At 41.2% G+C, this 21,323-nt stretch overlaps 2 protein-coding genes across 4 annotated transcripts in view; one reads left to right on the top strand and one right to left on the bottom strand.

The window, feature by feature from the left end:
- Window positions 1-21,323, top strand: part of MAN1A2 (mannosidase alpha class 1A member 2) — a 98,016-nt gene that overhangs the window by 31,318 nt on the left and 45,375 nt on the right. For all 3 annotated transcript variants that reach the window (XM_039338802.1, XM_039338803.1, XM_039338804.1), the window contains one exon: window positions 663-759. In XM_039338802.1, coding sequence (XP_039194736.1) covers window positions 663-759 — 97 coding nt within the window. The remainder of the gene's footprint in view (window positions 1-662; window positions 760-21,323) is intronic.
- LOC120306124 (signal peptide peptidase-like 2B) lies at window positions 16,857-21,318 on the bottom strand. Its single transcript, XM_039338805.1, has one exon. The coding sequence runs from the start codon at window positions 18,936-18,938 to the stop codon at window positions 17,094-17,096; it is 1,845 nt and encodes a 614-aa protein (XP_039194739.1). The 5' UTR covers window positions 18,939-21,318; the 3' UTR covers window positions 16,857-17,093.

Here is a 21,323-nt window from a genome sequence, read left to right on the forward strand (position 1 = left end):
CACATAGTGCGATTCCAGAAGCGGCGGCAATACTGGAAGACAAATTGGCTACTGGAAACACTGGAAACATTTGCAACTGCTTCTGGAATCATGCCATGCAATCGAGAGACAAAACAACTCATACAGCTTTATGAATATGGGTGACATTACGAATAAATACCTATGTGTACACACACACACACACACACACACACACACACACGTATGTGTGTTACATATACACCATATACATTATAATCATTATGAATATATTGATAGTATTGATTATTGCCATGTAGGGAGCATCTGCATTTTATTAGCTAGGAGCCCTTCCAGGCAGAAAACCTGGATTAGATCTAAACTATTAAAATTTGAAATACATTACCATTTCCTGTTTTCAGATTTTTTAAGTGCTATTTTGGGTTTATTTCATTGAATTAATTTATTAGCCACCACAATCACCAATGCAACTCTAGTAACCATGCAAAGATAAGACACAGACATAAACATAGGCAACAATGAGAAAAATACAAAGTGAAAGGAATCAGTGGATTTCAAGGATTAATAGAAGATCGATGCATATAAGATGGATGTGTAAAAATGTTTTTTGTTAAAACATTGACAGGTAATAGCGACATGCTACATGCTAACATTTGTATTTTATTTCTTTTCTTTTTTTGTAGATGATGAAACATGCCTGGGATAATTATCGGCAGTATGGATGGGGGCATAATGAACTGAAACCTATTGCTAGGAAAGGACATTCCACAAACATATTTGGTAGGTAATTTATATTGAAAATTCTACATTACATTTTCTTCTTTATATTAGTGTATCATCAATAATGTATTTTGCTATGTGGTTGACCAGCAGAAATTAAGGTAGAACTGTAGAATCTAGAGAAAGGGACAAAATAGAATAGAAATAATATGGAGAACTGGTTTGGTTTAGTAGTTAAGGCACCAGGCTAGAAAGCAGGAGACCCTGAGTTCAAGTTCCACCTTAGCCAGCTGGGTGGTCTTGGGCCAGTCACTCTCTCTCAGCCCAGTTCACCTCACAGGGTTGTTGTGGGGAATATAGGAGGATAAAGATGCGTTGGATATGTGTGCCACCTTGAGTTATTTTTAAAAATAATAAAGGCAGGATACAAATCAATACAAATTAAGACTTCATGCAAGATAATATGATTATTGGTTAATACACAAGAATATTTAAATATTAGATTAATTGGCTTAATACAGGTAATCCTCGACTTACAACAGTTCATTTAGTGACATTCAAAGTTACAATGGCACTGAAAAAGTGACTTATGACTGTTTTTCACACTTACGACCATTGCAGCAGGCCCATGGTCACATGATCAAAATTCAGATGCTTGGCAACTGACTCATATTTATGATGGTTGCAGTGTCCCGGGGCCATGGGAATCACCTTTTGTGACCTTCTGACAAAGCAAAGTCAATGAGAAAGCCAGATTTTCTTAACAACTGGGTCACTAACAGCTGCAGTGATTCACTTAACCACTGTGATGAGATAGGATAAAATGGGCACAATTCACTTAACAAATGTCTCATTTAGCAACAGAAATGTTGGGTTCAATTGTGGTTGTAAGTCAAGGACTACCTGTAAAAGATATTAAGATGTCCTTTTACTATAAAATTTATATTAATACAGCAGAAAATTAGTGATTTTCTAGCACTAGTACTGATGATGTTATCTAGTTACCGATAGGGTAATGAAATGTCTGCAAGAAAACAAGCAAGCACAGAGAGCACCAAGGACCCCTTAATTGGTGATTTTCTATAACCATTTAAGATGACTTTAATTAATCAAATTCTATTTATGGTCACAGACTAAAACAAATGGTAGCATGAGGATGAGGACCTTAACACAAGATGAGTTACAGTGCAGAAGTAAATCTACTCTTAAACTGTCTACAGCTTAACTAATGCCTCATGAATTGGGTATGCAATAATGCAAATTTAGCTACAGTGTTATTTTAGAATATCCAAGAAGAGTTATTGAATATAAAATTAATCAGAATCCCTAAGAACATCTTAAGTAGCAGTTCTAAGGGAGAGTTTTTATGACATCTATATAACTTATTGAAGTCATTAAAATAAATTTTAGATATAAGAAGGTTGACCCAAGATAAAAGCAGAGGTACAACTGAGAAGTTAAATATTTCTAAGTTTAAATGATAGCAGAGCAAAGGTTGCAACCTGATGCTAATAGTTGGAAACACATCTGCAAAAAAGGTAGTTTGCTTTGTGTCTTGATTTACTCATTATATGGGCTTTGTGTGATCTCTCATATGGCTGATGGGTCCTTCTAGAAAAGCCTGGAAGGTTGGGAGAGGTGGAACCATTTTTAAAACAATAACAACACTTTTTTTTCTACAATTTATCATAAAATGCCTGAAAAAAAGAGAGTTTCCATAGCTATCTTGCTTACCAAAGTAATAGAAAAAGCAGAAATGTTATCCCCAGCAAGTTGACTCAATGATATTTGCAGGAAAAGGTACACCTTGTAACTTAATTTCTGCAAACTATTTATCTTGGCATAGCTAGTAGAATCACCAGACATCTTTCTATAGTAAGTCCTATCTTAATTTTCAGGATTTGACCCAAATGTTTAGATCAGGTTTCCATTCAAGTGAAGAAAAAAATCTTGCAAGAACCATTGTGGATATTTTAGCATTTTGGTGGGTGAGATGAAAAGACGAGCTTTGGTTAGAATCTGCACATAATTACTTATCTTATCCTCAACCATCAATCTAAATCTGGAGTAGGCAACCTTGGCTCTTTTATGACTGGCTCAGGAATTCTGGGATTTGAAGTCCACGAGTCATAAAAGAGCCAAGGTTGCCTACCCCTGATCTAGATAATTGCAAGTTAGTGTACAGCCGCTCTTGGAGAATATTTGAAAAGTGTTGCTCGTACTAAATGCAGTAGTTAGATTGGGTTTTGATGCAGGCTGGTTTTGTGAATTTTACAGCTTTGTGAACTACTCTTGAATTTTAAAAAAATGCTTTAAGCTTGCGTTTAGGCCCAGTTTATATGTGTTTAAACAAGCTAACTGGTTAAAGGTCAAGATATGTGAAACTTGTTATTAACCTCGCTATCTCTTAAAATCTGCTTTAGAAGGATTGAATGCCAAAAGGTTAAATTGATGGAGATATAAGCAAAATTTTATTTATGCTAGCATCTTGCCTTTGGAATCCCCTTTCTAAAGAAATAAGATTTAACTCATCTTTGGTATTTTTAGATTGGCAGTAAAATCTGTTTTACATACGTTTTTGTAAATTTTGATTTTGATGGATTTTAAATGACTTTGCCCTTGTTGCTTTAAAGTTTATTTGTTCTGTTTAAATTGTGTTATGAGTTTGTTCATTGCTTTCAGCTGTTTTGGGTGAAGAGATAATTTATAAATATTTGAATAAATAGCAGAACAAGCTGTCAAGCTGATTAATAATCAGGATGCTGAAAGAAAAATAAAATTTTATTTTCTCAGATGGCTGGTGTAAAGACAGGAATTTTAACTTGTGGCACCGAAAAGCTAGGCTATGCCAAAAGGATTATAGGATTAAACAACAACTATTTGGGTTGAAATCTGAATTATTATAAAGTGTCACCAAAGTTGTCAAGAGAAAGGAGAACCAAGTTCTCCATTTATAAACAGATGTCAATAGTATGAGATTTTGTAACATGTTAGTTAGTACTGTGTAAAGTTTTGCAAGTATTTCTGCAACAATGTGGGTTAAGCAAAATAAATTCTTTGATAACATTTTTGGTTTTCAGTTTTCATTAAAAATACCTAGTACTACAAATTATTGCCATAATTAAATTTAGAATAAAGAGAAAGAGTACTGTATATATTTACAAGCAAGTCCAAATATGCAGTATATTCGAGAATAAGATGAGGGATCTTCATTATGTTGAAAATGGTTTTTTTAAAAAAAACACTAGAAAGGCAGTTCTCTAGCATGATGAGTGTAGAATCCACCGGTGGATAATCTCAGCCTTCCTACTCAGATGAGACTAAGTCAGAACTTTAGCCATGCCTCCCTCTGGCTGCACCTTCACAGTTTTTGACTTAGTCTCAGCTCAGTAGGACGCAAATTATTTGGCTCCTCTCTTAGACTAGGTTTTAAAATTATTCATTTTTTCCCTTTTTCCTGTTTCCTTTAAGGATTGATTAGGTAGTTGAGTTAGCAGTTATAATCTATACTCACTTGAAATTGTTTCTTCTTTCAATTTGGCTCCAAATTTTATCAACTTTTGAGTTGCAGTTTAAGTTTATTTCGGCTCCATGAGCTTTGCAGGCTTGTTACGAGCTGAAATTCAGCCGTTCCGGATCACTGGAGCAACTTTAGCTCTGGCCCAGCTGCTCAGCGCGAAAGCAAGGAGGACTGTTGTTGCTGGTGATTCCTCGGAGCTTGCTTACGCCGGACTGCCTAATTCTACTGCATCGTCGCCACGAGGTCTCCACTGAACCAGGCGGTGTAACGGATCGCAGTGGAAGCCGCGTGGCTCAACTGCAAGTTTTTACTGCCTCCTTTAGCGAACGGGGAAACAAAGGCCCTATCTGTAGTCAACTCCCTCGGGTTCCTCCTCAGTCCGAACAGGCCTAAATAGCCTCTCTGTGAGCCGTTCTTGGCGCAATCACCATTTGGAAGGTGGGGAGGAATTAGCGGCCGCCATTTTATTATCATTAACAGACGCGGCCGCCATTTTGAAGATACCTCGTGTACCTTGGGAGTACTTGCCAATTGGGCCTGCTTGCCAATTTGTCTTAGCCTGTTGTATCAGGCTTCTAACGGGGGGATTTCTCCAGCGCTCCTTCAGGCAGAATTCTTTGCATTCTCAAAGGAGAAACCAGGCAGTAAGGGGCGGCCGCCATTTTGATTGCATTTATTGATCCTATTTATTTATTACATCACATCTTCTATTCCCTTCTGTAACACTCTGCGAGGGAGAATTATAATTAGATCCACCTGTTCCAATTACTTTGTAGCACTGTGCCACAAGGCCTAGACAGACAGTTCTAGTGGACTGTCTGGCTGTTTGCCATTGCTGTTGTTCAGAGTGCGGGATTTTCCCTCTCTGACAACCAGATCTGCGTCTTGGTTTCCCCCCACTTCTGGACATCTCCTATCCAGAATATCCAGGGTGCAGTGGCAGACAGTGCATCGCTCCAGGCATCTCAGGACTCTGAGGTTTCCCCCGCACAAAGGAAGTGCAGATCATCTGATTTGGAAGCAGGGGGAAAGAAAAAAACCCAAAACAAAGGCCCCAGCCTCAAAAGAGACTTCCAAAGCAGCTGAGCGAGAGGCCTCCAGGAGACATCAGGTGCTGGAGAAGGAGTTTTCCAGAGCTCAAAGGCTCATGTCCAGGGAAGCAGAAGTGGTTCCCCCCGTTTCACTGGACCGCTCCCCATTTGAGCCTCAATTTGTGCCTTCCCATGATGCCCCTAGGGAATGGTCTCCTCAGGGGGAAACTGAATAGGTTGGTCCCCCTCTCTCTTCCTCTTCCACTACACAACAAGCACCTGAAGCCATGTACACTCCCACTGCAGTTGGTGTTCGTTCTACAGACCCATAGGACATATGGTCTGAACAGTTCCAGGCATTCATGCACCATGCGTTCGCACAATTTATGGCCTCCTCCATGGGGCAGCGTCCCTCGCAGGTAATACCTCCTCCATCCATATCTTTGCCTCAAACAGGGCGTGCTCTGTTAACCAGCAATTCTGAGACATCTTCTCAGTTGGGTGAGGAGCGGTATGTAGACCTTGAGACAGCGGACATGCCTATGTCAGAGGATGAAGAGATGGGGCCGGAAGCAGCACCGACATCTGGCCTCTTTGATCCTTCCCTATTCAGTGGTCTTCATTGGCCACTCTACCTTCTCCCAATAGCACAGAAAAGAAACTTTTCAATGTTTCCTTGTCATTTTCCTCCCTCTTGGAGGTGCCTACTGTGGACACTCCATTAACTTCTCTATTTTCTATATCAACAATTCCAGGAGATATGGCAGAGGCCTAAAGGCGGAGGACAAGAGGTTCGAATTTTCTCTCTGTAGAGCCCACCAGGCCTCGGCATGGGCGATTAAGGCGGCGACTTCTTTGTCTTTTTTTGCAAGGGCATCCATCATGTGGCTCCGCGAACTACAGGCTCTCATTCCTCCTGACCAGGTGCGAGCACACTAGATGTTAGGAAAATTAGTTGTGTCTGAATACATGGCAGATGCATTACTTCATTCAGCCAGGTACTCCGCCAGGTCCATTGCAGCCACAGTCTCATTTCGCAGACTGCTGTGGTTGAAACAGTGGCGGACCGACTTGAAATCCAAGTGGCGACTATCGACAGCCACGTACAGTGGAACACATCTCTTCTGTCCAGTTCTTAAAATGTACCTTATAGAAGGGAAAGATAAGTGCAAGATTCTGGTGCACCCCTCTAAGAAGTTGGATAGGAGGCCTCAACAGGACTTTCGTAGACAGTCCTTTCGTGCAGGAGGTGCCTGGGATTAGAGACAGCCCTTTCGGGCCGGTCAGTCCTGGGATTGGCCCACAGGTTCTCGATCCTTTCCTCCTAGACAGGATCGACAGCAGGACTGCCAAAACCCTGGAACCAAGGGTCAATTCCAGTCCAAATGTCCCTTCCGTGGATCGGGGGGTCATCCTTACAGGCGGACCAAGTGACGCCAAGGAGGACGTTCCTATAGGCGGTCGCTTGTCACTATTCAGCGACACTTGGGAGATTACCACCACTGACTCTTCGGTGAAAGATACCCTAAGACATGGTCTTGCCTTAGAATTTTTCTGCAATCCCCCAGACCGCTTTCTGCAGTGCCCCACCTCAAGAAACGCAGCCAAGGCCGAGTTGATATCCACAGCCATCTCTCATCTACTAGAGATACAGGCCATAGAGCCCGTACCTCTGGAACAGAGAGGACAGGGATTTTACTCCATCCTGTTCGTGGTCCCAAAAGCCTCAGAGGGATGGAGAGCCATATTGGACTTGAAGGGTCTAAACCACTTCTTGACCTACAAGAGGTTCAAGATGCAGACCCTAAAGTCCATTCTGGCCGGCATCAGGAAAAGAGATTTCCTTTCCTCCATAGACCTGACGGAGGCGTATCTTCACGTTCCAATCCTCCCAGAACACTACAGATTCCTCCGGTTTTGTTACGCGCACCGGCATTACCAGTACAGGGCTCTACCTTTTGGTCTTTCCTCAGCCCCTCGGGTATTCACAAAGATCCTTGGCAGCCCATCTCAGGTTGATCCAGGTGCGCGTACAATGTTATCTGGATTATATAATCATCCTATCCAATTCTTTCCATTCAGCTCAATCAGATCTGGAAATCACAATCAATATTCTTCAGGAGCACGGGTTCTCCGTGAACTTCAAGAAGAGTCACATAATCCCCTCGACTCGACTCCTTCACTTAGGAGCAATAATAGATTTACAGCTTTGCAGGGTTTATCTTTCTCAGGATCGCAGGATCAGTATCTGGACACTCGTCCACCGAGTTTGGAGAGAGAAGTAGTTCCTCTGATACAGCTGTCCCAGCTGTTGGGGAAAATGGTCTCTTGTCTGGGAATTGTCCCTTGGGCCAGACTACATTCCAGAAACCTCTAGTGGTTTCTCTTCCCTTTCCAGAAACGGAATATGAGTGCATCCACAAGGAAGGTAAGGGTTCCATACCACACACTGTCATCTCTCGTGTGGTGGACTTCGTCCGCAATGACCAAGGGGTCACTTTTCAATGAGCCTGCCAGGCTCACCTTGACCACAGACGCCAACCTGTTTGGCTGGGGCGCACATCTACAGACTCACATGGCTCAGGGTCAGTGGTCCCAGTCGGACTTAACCCACAACATCAATTGGCTCGAGCTCAGGGCAATTCATTTGGCACTCCGTCAGTTCTCCGCCCTTGTGGCGGGAAAACACATTCTAATACTAACGGACAACGTGGCAGCCAAAGCACACATCAACAGACAGGGAGGGATCAGGTCATGGACACTCACGCTAGAAGCCTTGGACCTGGGTCTGTGGGCAAAGTCCAATCTGGGGTCTATCTGTGCGGAACACATATCTGGAGTGGCGAATTGACAAGCAGATTACCTAAGCAGAGCTACGGTTGACCACTCGGAGTGGCGCCTGGATCCAGCTCTGTTCAGGGAAATCTCGGTCAGATTCGGCAACCACAATTGGATCTGTTTGCCTCCCTGGCAAACTCCCAACTGCCCAGGTACTTCACCAGGTTCCCGTCCCCGGGGGCGGAGTGGCCCAGGGGATTGCTTTACGTATTCCCTCCCCTTCCTTTGATACTGGCAACCATCCGCAAGCTCCTGCAGGAACAGGCAGAAGTCACCTTAGTTGTTCCACACTGGCCAAGGCGACCGTGGTTTGCCAACCTTGTGGATCTGTCCCTCTCTCCGTCGTAAAGGATTCCACTGGATCGCGTCTCAGTCAGGGGAACCTCCAACATCCAGATCCCCAGTGGCTCCAGTTGGCTGCCTGGCACTTGAGCGGGAGACTTTAGCTAGGCAGTCCTATTTGTCTGGGGTGATCTCGATGATTCAAGCCTCGAGACGCCCCTCGACCAATAGAATTTACGATGCCATGTGGAGGAACTTTTGCATGTGGTGTGCTAAGCAGAATCTTAGACCGTTGTCAGTCACCATTCCTAACATCTTGGACTATCTTTTGGAAGGTATAAATAAGGGATTGTCACATAGCACCATCTGCAGACAGGTTGCTGCCTTATCAACGGTCCTTGCCTGCGACAATCAGGTTCCATTATCGCAACATCCAGCAGTGGGCGCCTTTCTTAAAGGGGCAGTTAATGCTAGACCGCCTGCGGTGCATCGTTATCCCTCGTGGGACTTGCCAAGGGTGCTGCACGCTCTGTTATCTCCACCATTCGAGCCCATCCGGTCTTGCTCACTTGAAGGTTGCCTTTTTAGTAGTCATCACGTCGGTCAGACGTATTTCAGAACTGGCCGCACTTTCGGTCAGGAGCGACCTGTGCACTTTTTTCGAAGATAGAGTAGTCCTTCGATCGGACCCTTCCTTCATCCCGAAAGTCAATACCTGGTTCCATAGGTCCCAGGATCTGGTTCTTCCTGACTTTTGTCCTAACCCGTCACATCGTCTGGAGAGACAGTGGCATAAGTTGGACGTGCGCAGGGCTCTGCACCATTATGTTAAGCGGACCTCTTCCTTTTGTAAGTCAGAGACCCTGTTTGTATCTTTCCAACCCTCTTCCATGGGTCAGAAGGTCTCAGCTTTGACCATTGGACGATGAATTAGAGCAGGGTTTTTCAATCTTTTCACTCATTGTACCACTTTTAGGATAAAGCAATATCCAAGTACCACCAGTCACCCAGCAAGGTATCAAAATTGACCAAAAAAAAAAAAAGAGGAAAAAAATGATAAAGTACAGGTAGTCCTTGACTTACAACAATTCGCTTAGTGATTGTTTGAAGTTACAACGGCACTGAAAAAGTGACTTATGACCATTTTTCACACTTATGACTGTTGCAGCATCCCCAGGGTCATGTGATTTACATTCGGATGCTTGGCAACTGGTTCATACTTATGATGGTCACAGTGTCCCAGGGTCATTTGATCACCTTTTGCAACTTTTTGACAAGCGAAGTCAATGGCTGGGGGGGGGGGTTTGGCCAGCTCATCACTCAGATTGCAGGGTGCCTGTGTGGGTGGGGGGAATCCATGGGTCTCTGGTGGAGGGAAGTGGGATTGCCCCCTCCCTCTCTCCCATTGTCCCTTCCTTCCTTCTTTCCTTCCTTTTTTCCCTCCTTTTTTCCCTCCCTTCCATTGTCCATCCCTCCATCAGGTTGCAGGGTGTCTGTGTGGGGGGAATCCATGGGTCTCGGGTGGAGGGGGGTGGGACTGGGGTGGGTGCCCTCCTTTCCTCCCTCTTTGCCATTGTCCCTTCCTTTCTTCTTTTCTTCCCTTTGTCCCTTCCTCCTTCCCTCCCTCCCTTCCATTGTCCAGCACTCCGCCCAGACCTCAGCCTGAAGAAAATCAATGTGCGCGTGCAGAGGTAGAGGAGAATGCCACCTTAGAACATGACAATATTTGAGTACCAGGTGGGATGGTAAAAATTGGCAGTTAAAATCTATGGAAGATTTAGCACAGGAAAATATTATATATTCATGGTTTCACTACAGACAAATAATGGATAGGTGGAAGATAGATCGGAATGTGGGTTTGCTTAGAGAAGATGAGAATCTGTTTAAACAAATAAAAGATCAAAGGCGAACTCACATTAAGAGAATTTATGGGGTCTTAGTAGAATTGAACTCAGAAGCAGAGTTAGTCAAAGAATGTATGATTAAATGGGCACAAAACTTTGGTGAACCGGTACTATTAGATACCTGGGAAATTATTTGGGTGAGGAACGTTAAATTTACGCAAGCCCAAAATTTAAGGGAGAACTTTTATAAAATGTTTTATAGATGGCATCTTGATCCACAAAAAATGTCTCGTATGTATCCTGATCTACAGCCTAAATGTTGGAGATGTGGAAGTTTGGATGCTACATATTATCATATTTGGTGGACGTGTAAAAATATAAAAGCTTTTTGGATTAAGATATGGTGGAATATTCAAAGAATTTTTAGGAGGGTAAAATTTACCCCACAATTGTTTTTATTAGGTATTGTTACAGATTGTGATACTAAAGATATCACATTGATGTTAAATTTAATCACAGCTGCAAGGTTGTTAGTAGCACAATGTTGGAAGAAGGAATCTCTGCCTACCTTGCAAGAGTGGCTTTTTAAAGTTTCTTATCTGGCGGAAATGGCAAAGATTTCGGCTTTCCTGAAGGATCAATCTCAAGAGAAGTATCTTGTGGTATGGAGGAAATGGATAGATTTTATACAACACAAGATGGATATTAAAAATATTATTTAGCTTTTTAATAATTTATATTGAAAAGCCAATTTTCTTGAAAAGCCAAACTTTTTTCCCCCTTTTTTTTCTTTTTTTTATTATTATTTTCTTCTTTCCTCTTTTCTACTTTTCTTTTTAAATATATATATATTACCTTTAATTATTTTATAACTTGTTTAAGTAATGTATTTAGATTTGTTTATAGTTTTATAACTTATATTGAAAAATTAATTTTCTTTTCATATTTTTTATGTATTTCTTTTTTTTCTTTTCTGGTATTTATGTTTTTCTTTTTTTACATATATATTGTTGTTAATTATTTAGTAATTTGTTTAAGTAATGTATCTAGATTTATTTATATTTTATACTTTTCTTAAGATTTTTTGAAGAAATTCTAATTAAGCCTATATCCAGCTCTGGGATAGTCGGGGGAGGGAAGGGGAGGGTTGGGGAGGGATGGGGAAAACTGTTTTGTTTTTGTATTGTAAAATCTTATAAATTTTCAATAAAAAAAAAATATTTGAGTACCAGCTTAGCAAGGTATCAAAAACTTTATTGAACAAAACAAAACAGGAAAAAAGTGTACCCATTTACCACACTTTTAATGGGAAACTTGTGCCTGCTTCTCTGCCATTAATATTTGCAGTCATGGCTGGAGAGTGCTTACTGACATAATTAAATCAGATTCCAGCTGAAGGCAATTCCTTTCCTTAGTTTTTATACATGTTGAGGAAGAAAATGCCTTCTCACACAAGTATGTGGAATCAAATGGGAGTAAGTCTGCGATAGCCTTTCCCCCCACTTCTGGGTATAGTTTTGCAGCTTGGCTCCATAACTCAGTCAGTGTTTTTTCATTGAAAAGTTCCTTCAAACTGCGATTTGATGTTAGTTCCACAAGAGCCTCTTGCTCTGGAGAGGAAAGGTCAGAGTTCACAACATTGTCCATGGTGAAGGGTGATGCAACCCAGCAAATTCTACTATCGCATCCTCTTGACACAAATGGAAAATACAACTCAAACTCTGTGTGCAGTTTTTCCAAATGATTTTTGATGGCTGTTTCAATGCCCTCAGTATCAACAATTGAATTTAGTTCAATAAAGTCTGACACATTGGGAAATGAGGCAATATTCCTTTATTCTACTTGTCCTATCCACAGGGAGATTTTTTTGTGGAAGGCACAAACTTTATCTTCCATAACAAACACATTATGACCATGGCCCTGCAGCGACCGATTAAGTTCATTTAGCTTTTTAAATATGTCAGCCAAATAGGCAAGGCAGGATACCCAAAAGACATTTTTAAACTTTTCTGCTAGGGGTGATGAAACATTTGTCAGGAACAGGTGCGTTTCATCTCGTAGCTCGAATAATCTCGATAATGTTTCCCCTCTTGACAACCAACGTACTTCTGTATGAAAGCGAAGAGTGCTGTGTTCGGAATCCAAATCCTTGCATAATTGCTGGAATAAACGTCCATTCAATGGCCGGCTTTTGATGAAATTTATTATTTTTGCAGCATCCGCCAAAGTCTCATGTAACACTGGGCTCATCCGTTTAGCAGCAAGTGCATGTCTATGCAAGATGCAATGATTTGAAACAATGGAGCTGTTTCTTGCCTTAGCTCGTGCTATCATCCCTGAAGCTCTTCCAGTAAGAGCTGCTGCACCATCAGAACAAATTCCTACACACCAAGTCCATAATATTCCATTTTCACTGAAAAAATTGTCAATTATTGTGAATATTTCTTCCCCAGTCATTCTGCCAGGTAGTGGGCGGCAAAATAATATGTGTTCCAGTATGTCGTCTGAATCAGGAACACGCACAAGGACAATTAATTGTGCCTCACCAGCAATGTCAGTGCTTTCATCCAATTGAAATGCAAATTTTTCTGCTGCTGTGATTTTTTCCACCACTTGTTGAATAACATCTGTGGCCATCTCTTGTATTCGTCTTTGGATGGTGTTATCAGAACATGGAATATTACAAATAGCACCAGTCATTTTTCCATCAAAGAGAATTGAGGAAATTGCAATGGCAGAGGGAATCACGACTTCTTCCATGATTGTGTGAGGCTTATTTCGTTTAGCTGCTATCAAGGACAATTGGTAAGATGCTTCCAGACATTTTTTGGAGATGGCAGTGGCCTTCACGAAAGCAGCACGGCGTTTTATAAATTCATCTCTCTTCTTCACAAAAATGCTACTGGCTTTTCAGTGTGCTTTTTATGTTTTGTTGTAAAATGTCTCTGGAGCAAAGAAGGCTTCACGGAATGCTTGGATAATACTTCATTGCAGATAACACAAACAGGAAGCTGCTGATCATTCTCTTCCAGGAAATAAAATCCAAACTTCAAATAATCTTCATTGTATTTTCAATTTGGTGCCAGCTTTGATTTCTTCGGTGGTGGTTCCTTTGCTGAATCACTTTCCTTTTGCACTGATGAAAGTATGAGGAATTTCTCCATATTAATATGCACCACTACCTTGATGGTCAGGTGTTTGGTCAGCTGGTCTTCCTCTCTCTCTCTTTCTCTCTCTCTCTCTCTCTGTCTCTCTGTCTCTACTGTAATAATTAAGATGAGCAGTGTTAAGTCCAATATAAAGGAATGACTAAATCTCTTGATACAGGAATAGTTGCAAAAACTGCATCCCAAGATTCTGGTGCAAGAAATCTCAGCCTTTGTGTAAGAACTACAATCCACCATAAAAGACCCCCCCAAAAGTTGTTACTATTGTGAGTGGGCAGGAGGTAAACCAAAGTTTTCAATAGGCATGTTACTGTTTATACTCTGAAGGGCAAATATGCTGCTTGCTAAGAGAAGCCCCAGGATAAGCGGGCTGTGTGTGTGTGTGTGTGTGTGTCTGTGTGTATGTGAGAAAGGGAGAGGGAGAATGTATATGAATATGCATATGTATTTGTGCATATATTCATATTTTACAGTGCTATCCCAAGTTCATATTATCCAGATTGCTTATTTAAATTTCATCTTGTTTTATATCTGTAGTATGATAATCCCTTTTAACAAATTCTGATTTGATACTGTTTTTTAGCCAGAATGTTTGTCTGAAAGTACTTTTAACCATCCTGAATTTCTCACTTTACTTTTGGATATTCTGAGTATTTGAATGCCAATTCTTTTGTTCTGGTTAATGACTGCAATAAAGTTAAGATGATGATAATGATAATGCAACCCAGAAGGATGCAGTAAAGTTGAGAAATATTGAAAAGAATAACACTTTGATTCAACTGATAAAGGAGAATATTTATAGATCAGGGTTGACATGAGGGGTCCTTGGTGCTCTCTGAACTTGGTTGTTTCCTTGTGTTTCTGAGCACACCCAAACGACACATATACACATTCATACATACATACATACATACATACATACATACACACACACACACACACACACACACACACACACACACACCCTCACCCACAAAGCACAAGACTTGCCAGAGCCTCGTTCTCCTCCCCCACCCCCAGCCAAATATTCCAGCAACTTTCTGAGAAATTATTATAGCCATCCACCTTCTCCAGCCTCTTCTCCCCATGCAAAGCAGGCAGGGGACGCCTGCCTGTTTATCCCGGCCCCAGCAATCTTGCTCACTCGTTTTCTGTGAGCTGGAAAGGAGTTTGTGATTCTCTCTCTCTCTCTCTCTCTCTCTCTCTCTCTCTCTCTCTCTCTCTCTCTCTCTCTCTCTCTCTCACACACACACACACACACACACACACACAGCACAAGACTTGCCAGAGCCTCGTTCTCTTCCTCTATCCCCCAGCCAAGTACTTCCAGCAACTTGCCCCGTGCATGCGATTGCCTTTACATTGCTCCTAAAAGCTGCGAGTTAAAAAAACTTTAAGCCTGCGATAAAGGCAACTCTTTGCGCTTCTCCTGGCCCAAAAGGGGAAACTAGTAGGCGGGCCAGCTGGCCGTGATGGAGATGGCGAAGGCTTACTTGGTGTGAAACACGCGGGGGGGGAGTCAGGCGGGCGCATTTTTCCCTCCACACCCACATGCTGATGGCTACAATGAGTCCTCTGGGAGGGCATATGCCGTCTGAACGCTTTGCTTTCCCCTCCGTAAAGCCGGGCACCTCAGGAAGAGGAGAGGGAGAAAAGACTCGAACTTGGGGAGGCAACGTAAGGGCCATGAGGGGTATCACAAGCTCGCGGGAGGGGGGGGAAGAGGAAAAGAAAATGGAAGAAAGTGAGGCCACAACAGAGAGAGAGAGAGAGAGAGAGAGAGAGAGAGAGAGAGAGAGAGAGAAGGGGAAAAAGAAGGAGGAGGCTCAGGGCCACGACGCGAGAGGTCTCAAGCACCTACCTGCGAGTGGATGATCTGCTCCCTTCAGGCTCGCACTTACTTCTGAAGTAAGAAGAGGGGGGAAGGGCGACACGGATCCTGCACAAGGAGTCCCTGGGGAGGGTGGGGCCTTGCTCTGCGCCTGCGCTCTTCGCGCGCCCTCAGTAGGGTTCCTGCAGGCCGTCGCCAAGCAGCTTGTTTTCAATTGCAACAAGCAAGGGAGCTGTGAAGGAGGGGGGGAGGAGGGCGACGCCCTGGGGGGGTGGCGGGGGGGAGGAAGGCAATGCCGCGTACCACCAGCCAGGTGGTCACATACCACTAGTGGTACGTGTACCACTGGTTGAAAAGCCCCGGGTTAGAGCATGTATTGCTCGCGCCTATCAGTCACAGTCTCTCGTGGTTCCTACACACATCACCACTCACTCCACACGTAGTGCGGTCACGTCAGGGGCCTGGTCTACCCAGGCTTCCGTTGAGGAGATCTGTAGGGCAGCAACTTGGTCTTCTCCCTCTTTCTTTATAAGGCATTACAAGCTTGATAAATTTGCTGCGGCGGATGCCTCATTTGGTAGAAGGGTTTTACAACAAGTAGTTTCTTCTCAGGGGACACAAGCCTAGACTCTTCCCCCCCCCCCGGTAGGGACATGAGCGGCTTTGGTATGTCCCACCGGTGGATTCTACACTCATCATGCTGGAGAAGGGGCGTTGTCTTACCTGAACGCCTTTTCTCAGCATGATGATGTAGAATCTACACCCACCCTTCACAGCCGTCTAGGCAGGTGTCATATTAGAGGAAGCCATTGTGTTGGACTTCGTCATGAAAGCTTCGCCTCGTCAAAACTGGGAAGGCACAGCCAGAGCAGGAAGGCTGAGATTACCCACCGGTGGATTCTACATCATCATGCTGAGAAAAGGCATTCAGGTAAGACAATGCCCCTTCTAGGTACAGAGGCACTGCATGTTACAACCAGCATGCAGACTGGTGATTCCTCATCACTATTCTAGCTTATGTATGATACAAAAACGTTTCTGTTACAAAATGTATTCTTCCATAAAATAACTAGTAGTGTATTGAATTACACTGCAGTTCAAATACAGGGAGGTTTAAAAGCTGTAATTAAATCTTGTCAGATGACTGTGACAGTCTTTGAGTAACTAAATTTAACAAAATTTTCATTGTCCTTTCCCCTCTGTTAATATTAACAGTAACTTAGCATGTTTCAGTATCAAACTGATAGGTACTCTGCTGCCTGTATTTACAGATGGAGTAAAACTTGACCATAGTATTATATGTGGACATAGACTTAATAGGAGTCTTTTAGCTGAAGATAAGATACAACTTGCATTTCTTTGTGTAGTTCCTACTCACGCCGAGTATAGCGATCACCACATCATGAATAGAGAACAGATTTTGCAGTAGTATCTGACTGAAAGTTCAGATGCACAGGCAATCTTGACTTCCAGAGACAAGACAAAAATTATTAAATATATGACTGAATAATAATATTAGCTACAATCAATTTTAAATGTAAACATAAGTAAAATGCAGTTTACATTTTGTCTTGGAGTTTGGCCCTGGCATGTCACTCAGAAGCCAACTGTAATTGTTGCTTCGGGGGGGGGGGGAATCAAGCATTGTTTTTGTTCCTGATAACTCCCAATAGTAACAGTCAACCCTGTTATTATCCCAGCTATCTGTGTAACTGGGCCCTCTAGCCATGGATTTCTCTCAAGCTCTGTTTCTTGGTCATGTTAGTGACACTGGTAGTGGCTTCAATAGATGTGTAGTGATTCAGAATTGCTGATTTTCACAATAAAAATGACAATGTAGTTATTTCTGCCCCAAAGGAAGTTTAATGGACTTGCATTTGATTAATCTGAATCATCCAGATTGTTGCAAATTTGTATAGGTGAGAGGTTGTTTTTTCCAATCAGACATTGCTGCTCAGCATCTCCAATCAGCTCTTGGTACTCCAGATGTTGATTGAGAAGTGATGCATGGCTTAATGTGCAGTACATCTTCTCTGTGTGTTTCTTTTGGTCAAATAATTGCTTTGTGAATATATTGGCACTATTAAGCTCTTCTAGGTGGAATGTGACGGTAATAATATCTTTTTCCTCTTTTAGTCCATGGGGCTGTTCCTCTGACTTTTTCAGTGTAATTGAATGTTTGATGATTTTTTGTGAAGAAGATTGAATAATCTCATTTTCAGAGTCTATACCTGTCCAAAACAGTACTATTTCTTTGCGAAAAGCAGCAACAGTCAGTGTAGTGATGAGTATACAAGGCACTAAATATAGAAGAGTTGACTGACTTGCCTGTAGGAATGTTGTTACCACAAAAGTCACCAACAGACCATAGCTGTATGCCAGAATAGAAGCTAGGAAATAGATCCCTGGAGACTCAACTTGAACATCAAATCTGTGGCAATAGGCTACCAAGAAACCAGGAAGTACAACATCTCCAAGGCCTATAGCAGTAAATGAAGCATTATCCAGAAAAGATGTTGATGGTAATATTGGTACTTTCAACAGAAAAGGGATCTCGTCTGAGTTAGATGGCCCAAAAATCGTCATGTCTCTACCTGTTTTGTTTAGAAAAGGTGTGACTAACAGGCAAAGTATATCATAAAACAAATGAGTGAACAGAAACAAGCTGCAGTTCTTTAAGGTAGGCATGTGAACTGTTCTCAGAAGGTAAATGCCAATTGAAATGCCTAAAACATCTTGCAAAACCCAGCTCCACCAATTTTCATTTCGGAAAATAATCCAGGTTGCATTGACAGACAAACACAGCATTGCTAGAAGCAGTGCTCTGATTTCCAGATCTTTATGGAAATATGGAAAATGGACTAAATGTTCTCCAAACGGGAGTTTGTTCACAAATGGAGTCAAACACCAGTATAGGCTAAAAGATGCATAGATACAGAAAATGCCAATCATTGCATGCATCATATAATCATAGAAGCAGTAGAGAGAAAGAAGCATGAGGGTGCCCATAACCATACAGGTACATGTGAAGCAGATATTGGTATCAATTGTTATCTCATCAAAATCTTGTGTTTGGTCCTGATTTTTTATACTGTCTTGTTTTTTCTTCTCCGTGCTTCCTGCCCAGTAGCTTCCTATGGTGACTATGCCCATTGCCATCAAGTAGATGATCCCAGTTTTGTACAACAAATTTCTAATCAGATTTTTGAATACTAAATAAAGAATATCCACATCACTGAGCATAAATCCTGGGAGAGTAATCTCTTCACAGTGGCCCCAATTGTATCCAGATCTCAAGCTTTTCATTGGATATGGAGCGTCTCCGCCAAGAATCAGAAACCCCTCTGTGCTATTAATCCGATGGACTCTTGCATTCTGAAAGAGATTGCAATTTCCCTGTCTGATAGATGCAATTCTTGTACTAAATCCACCACCATCATTGTCGTCTTCCCCGAAGAATGAAGGCAAGCAACACATGGCTGAATAGGTGAAGTTCTGAGTAAATGACTCAAGGTCAAACCAGTGTTTCTTGTTGTCTCCCTGATATGATTTTATCCATTGAGAAGGGAAAAGGAAACAGTAATCACCTCCTTTTTCTGGCCTGATGTGGAAGACTCCAGGGTTCTGAGCTAGCACAGATGGAATCAAAGTAAGGAATAGTCTGATGAACAGCAGCATCATTCTCTTTGATGTTCTATCATTTATCTTGATCTTTGGTACAAACATTAACTGGGCGTTGTTCCCCTCTTTTAGAAGAGGTTGGGCTCTTTTTGATCTTCAGTAGAAAGCCCAGATCCCTATGCTTGCTACATGATAAGCTCTTTCCTGATAACATTATCTTCTCACCATGGCTATAACCCCCAACCTTGTTTGTTACATAATAAGCCCACTTTTCTTACCATGGATACAGTTATCCACCTTTGTCTGCTGCATTGCAGTCTTCATCCTTTTTCATAGATATTTGGCCCTGCCTTTTGTAAAGACAAGCTCAATGAGATTATTACATATTAAATATGGAAGCAGAATTATAAAGCGGCAGTGGGATTTGGCTGCTGCTTAATTTGGTTATCTTTGTGAAGCAACTGTAATGTGAATATTTCAGTTTAGAGAGTGTCCTCAAAGGCTATCAAATGTGATGTCAAATGTTTCTTATATGATGTCTCAATGCTGTTTAAAGAAGCGTGAAGGATTATATTAGAGCACATGTCTTTCATGTCTTCAAAGCCATGCAGTAGATAATAAGATTGATGAGTTTCACAAGGAATTTTCTCCATAACTGGTAAATAGTGAAATATTTTTTACTTTACAATGCTTGCAGCTTTTGGGGAAGAACTAGTAACATGTTAGCAAACAGCTTGTTCATGAATAATCAGAATTCTTTTGAAGCCTGGCTTATGAGCTTCACATGATGGTGGCCAGTGTTGATAATGCATTTATCAAAATAGACTGGAAAATATGACAAACTGTAGTTCAGAAGGGCAACATTAAAGAAATTGCATTACTTAATATTGGAATGAAAAATATGTACTGTACCTATATTCCATCAAATAAGAAATCAAAATGTGAAGGCATGGACTAATTCCTTAAATGAAACAGTGAAAAGCTCCAAACAATAATTTTCTAGAAAATAGTTTAATACATAATAAGCAAAAAATAGAAAAAGCAAAGGAATAACTAAAGGGTTTAGGAAGATGAATAGAAAAAAACAGCAGTGATTGTAAATAAAAAAGACAAATATTTAAATTTTGAATATCTTAATACAAATTAAATAAGGAAATATTTATGGTAGGTTTGTTATTTATGGTAGGGTTTTTTTTTTTTTTTTTACAGCTTGAGGTCCAGGCTCAAATTTGGTAAATTCTCAGAATTATATTCCAGTGCTGGGTTGGAGCAAATCCTGAATAGGCCTGAGAGTTATGGTATTTCTTTCTATGAGTTCTGTATAACTTTCAATTCTCTCTCCAGGTTTCCCATTCTCTAGTTCTGATGAATCTTCTAGAATGTTGATTATGTATGTAGTTAATATTATTTCCTGTTACTTCTTCAAATTGTTTTCAGTTAATCTGGCCTAAAGAAAGCTTTTGGTTCCACGAAGGTTTGAGAATTGTTTCAGTTGGTAAGCAATTGAAACAGAGATGTTTATTTTTGATATTCTAAAAATACTTCATGGTTTACACATAATCATTTTTATCATTATACAAACCACAATGCTCATAACTGAGTCCTTCAATTTAAATCTCTCTGTCAACGACATTGCTCAAATGACATTAAACTACAATTGACAGTTGCATTTTCAGCTTGTAATAGAAACAGTTCTACACATATTGATTGTGAACTAAGATCCTGTACAGAAAGTACTGGAGGAATAACAGGAGTGGCAGTTTGATGTAGTCATTGAGGCATCAAATTAGAAACTGGGAGACTGAGTTCTAGTCTTAGAAAGCAGGAGTTCATGAATTCAAGTGCCACCATACCTATGAAAGCCAGTTGGGTGACCTTGGATCAGTCATACATTCTCAGCTGAACTCACCTCACAGGGTTGTTGTGGGGAAAATAGAAAGGTGGTGTTGGATATGTTCACTACCTTGTATTATTTGTAAAAGTAATAAAAGCAGGATACAAATGTTTTTTTTTAAAGAACCTGTAATTTCTTGATTCGGGATACAAATAAATAATGTTGTAAATTCCATTTGTTCAATGCTGTGGCAACATTGAATCATTGCTGAGTGAATGATTGTTAAGTGAGGAATACCTTTGGTAGTTATTTGGTGATATCAGACCATATCTGGCCTAAAAAAAACCCGGACTCAACTGGTTGCAACAGATAATTATCAGAAACAACTCTTTGCTCTGAGATAAACATCCAGACTTTTGTAATCCGGAACTGGTAACCTTGAGACCAGCCCTATATTGTAAATGTTGGTGAATGTTTATTTTCATAAAAGTGCTGTTTTAATTATTTCTGTATTCTTATTCTAATCTTTATTTGATTTCTAAATAAGGGCATTAAATGTTTATGAAGTATTGTTTCAATTGATAAGTGGGTAATGGATCTGGAAAGGGTATCTATAAATGATATATTTATCATGGAAATACTGGATTTTGATTGTA

Source organism: Crotalus tigris, unplaced genomic scaffold (genome assembly GCF_016545835.1).
Source record: "Crotalus tigris isolate CLP2741 ecotype Arizona unplaced genomic scaffold, ASM1654583v1 scf7180000017716.2861928, whole genome shotgun sequence".
In the NCBI taxonomy this organism is placed as follows: Eukaryota; Metazoa; Chordata; class Lepidosauria; order Squamata; family Viperidae; genus Crotalus; species Crotalus tigris.

Bases quoted from the DNA above. Each gene is read 5' to 3' on its own strand.
- LOC120306124 (XM_039338805.1), bottom strand. From the start codon at position 18,938: ATGTTTGTACCAAAGATCAAGATAAATGATAGAACATCAAAGAGAATG.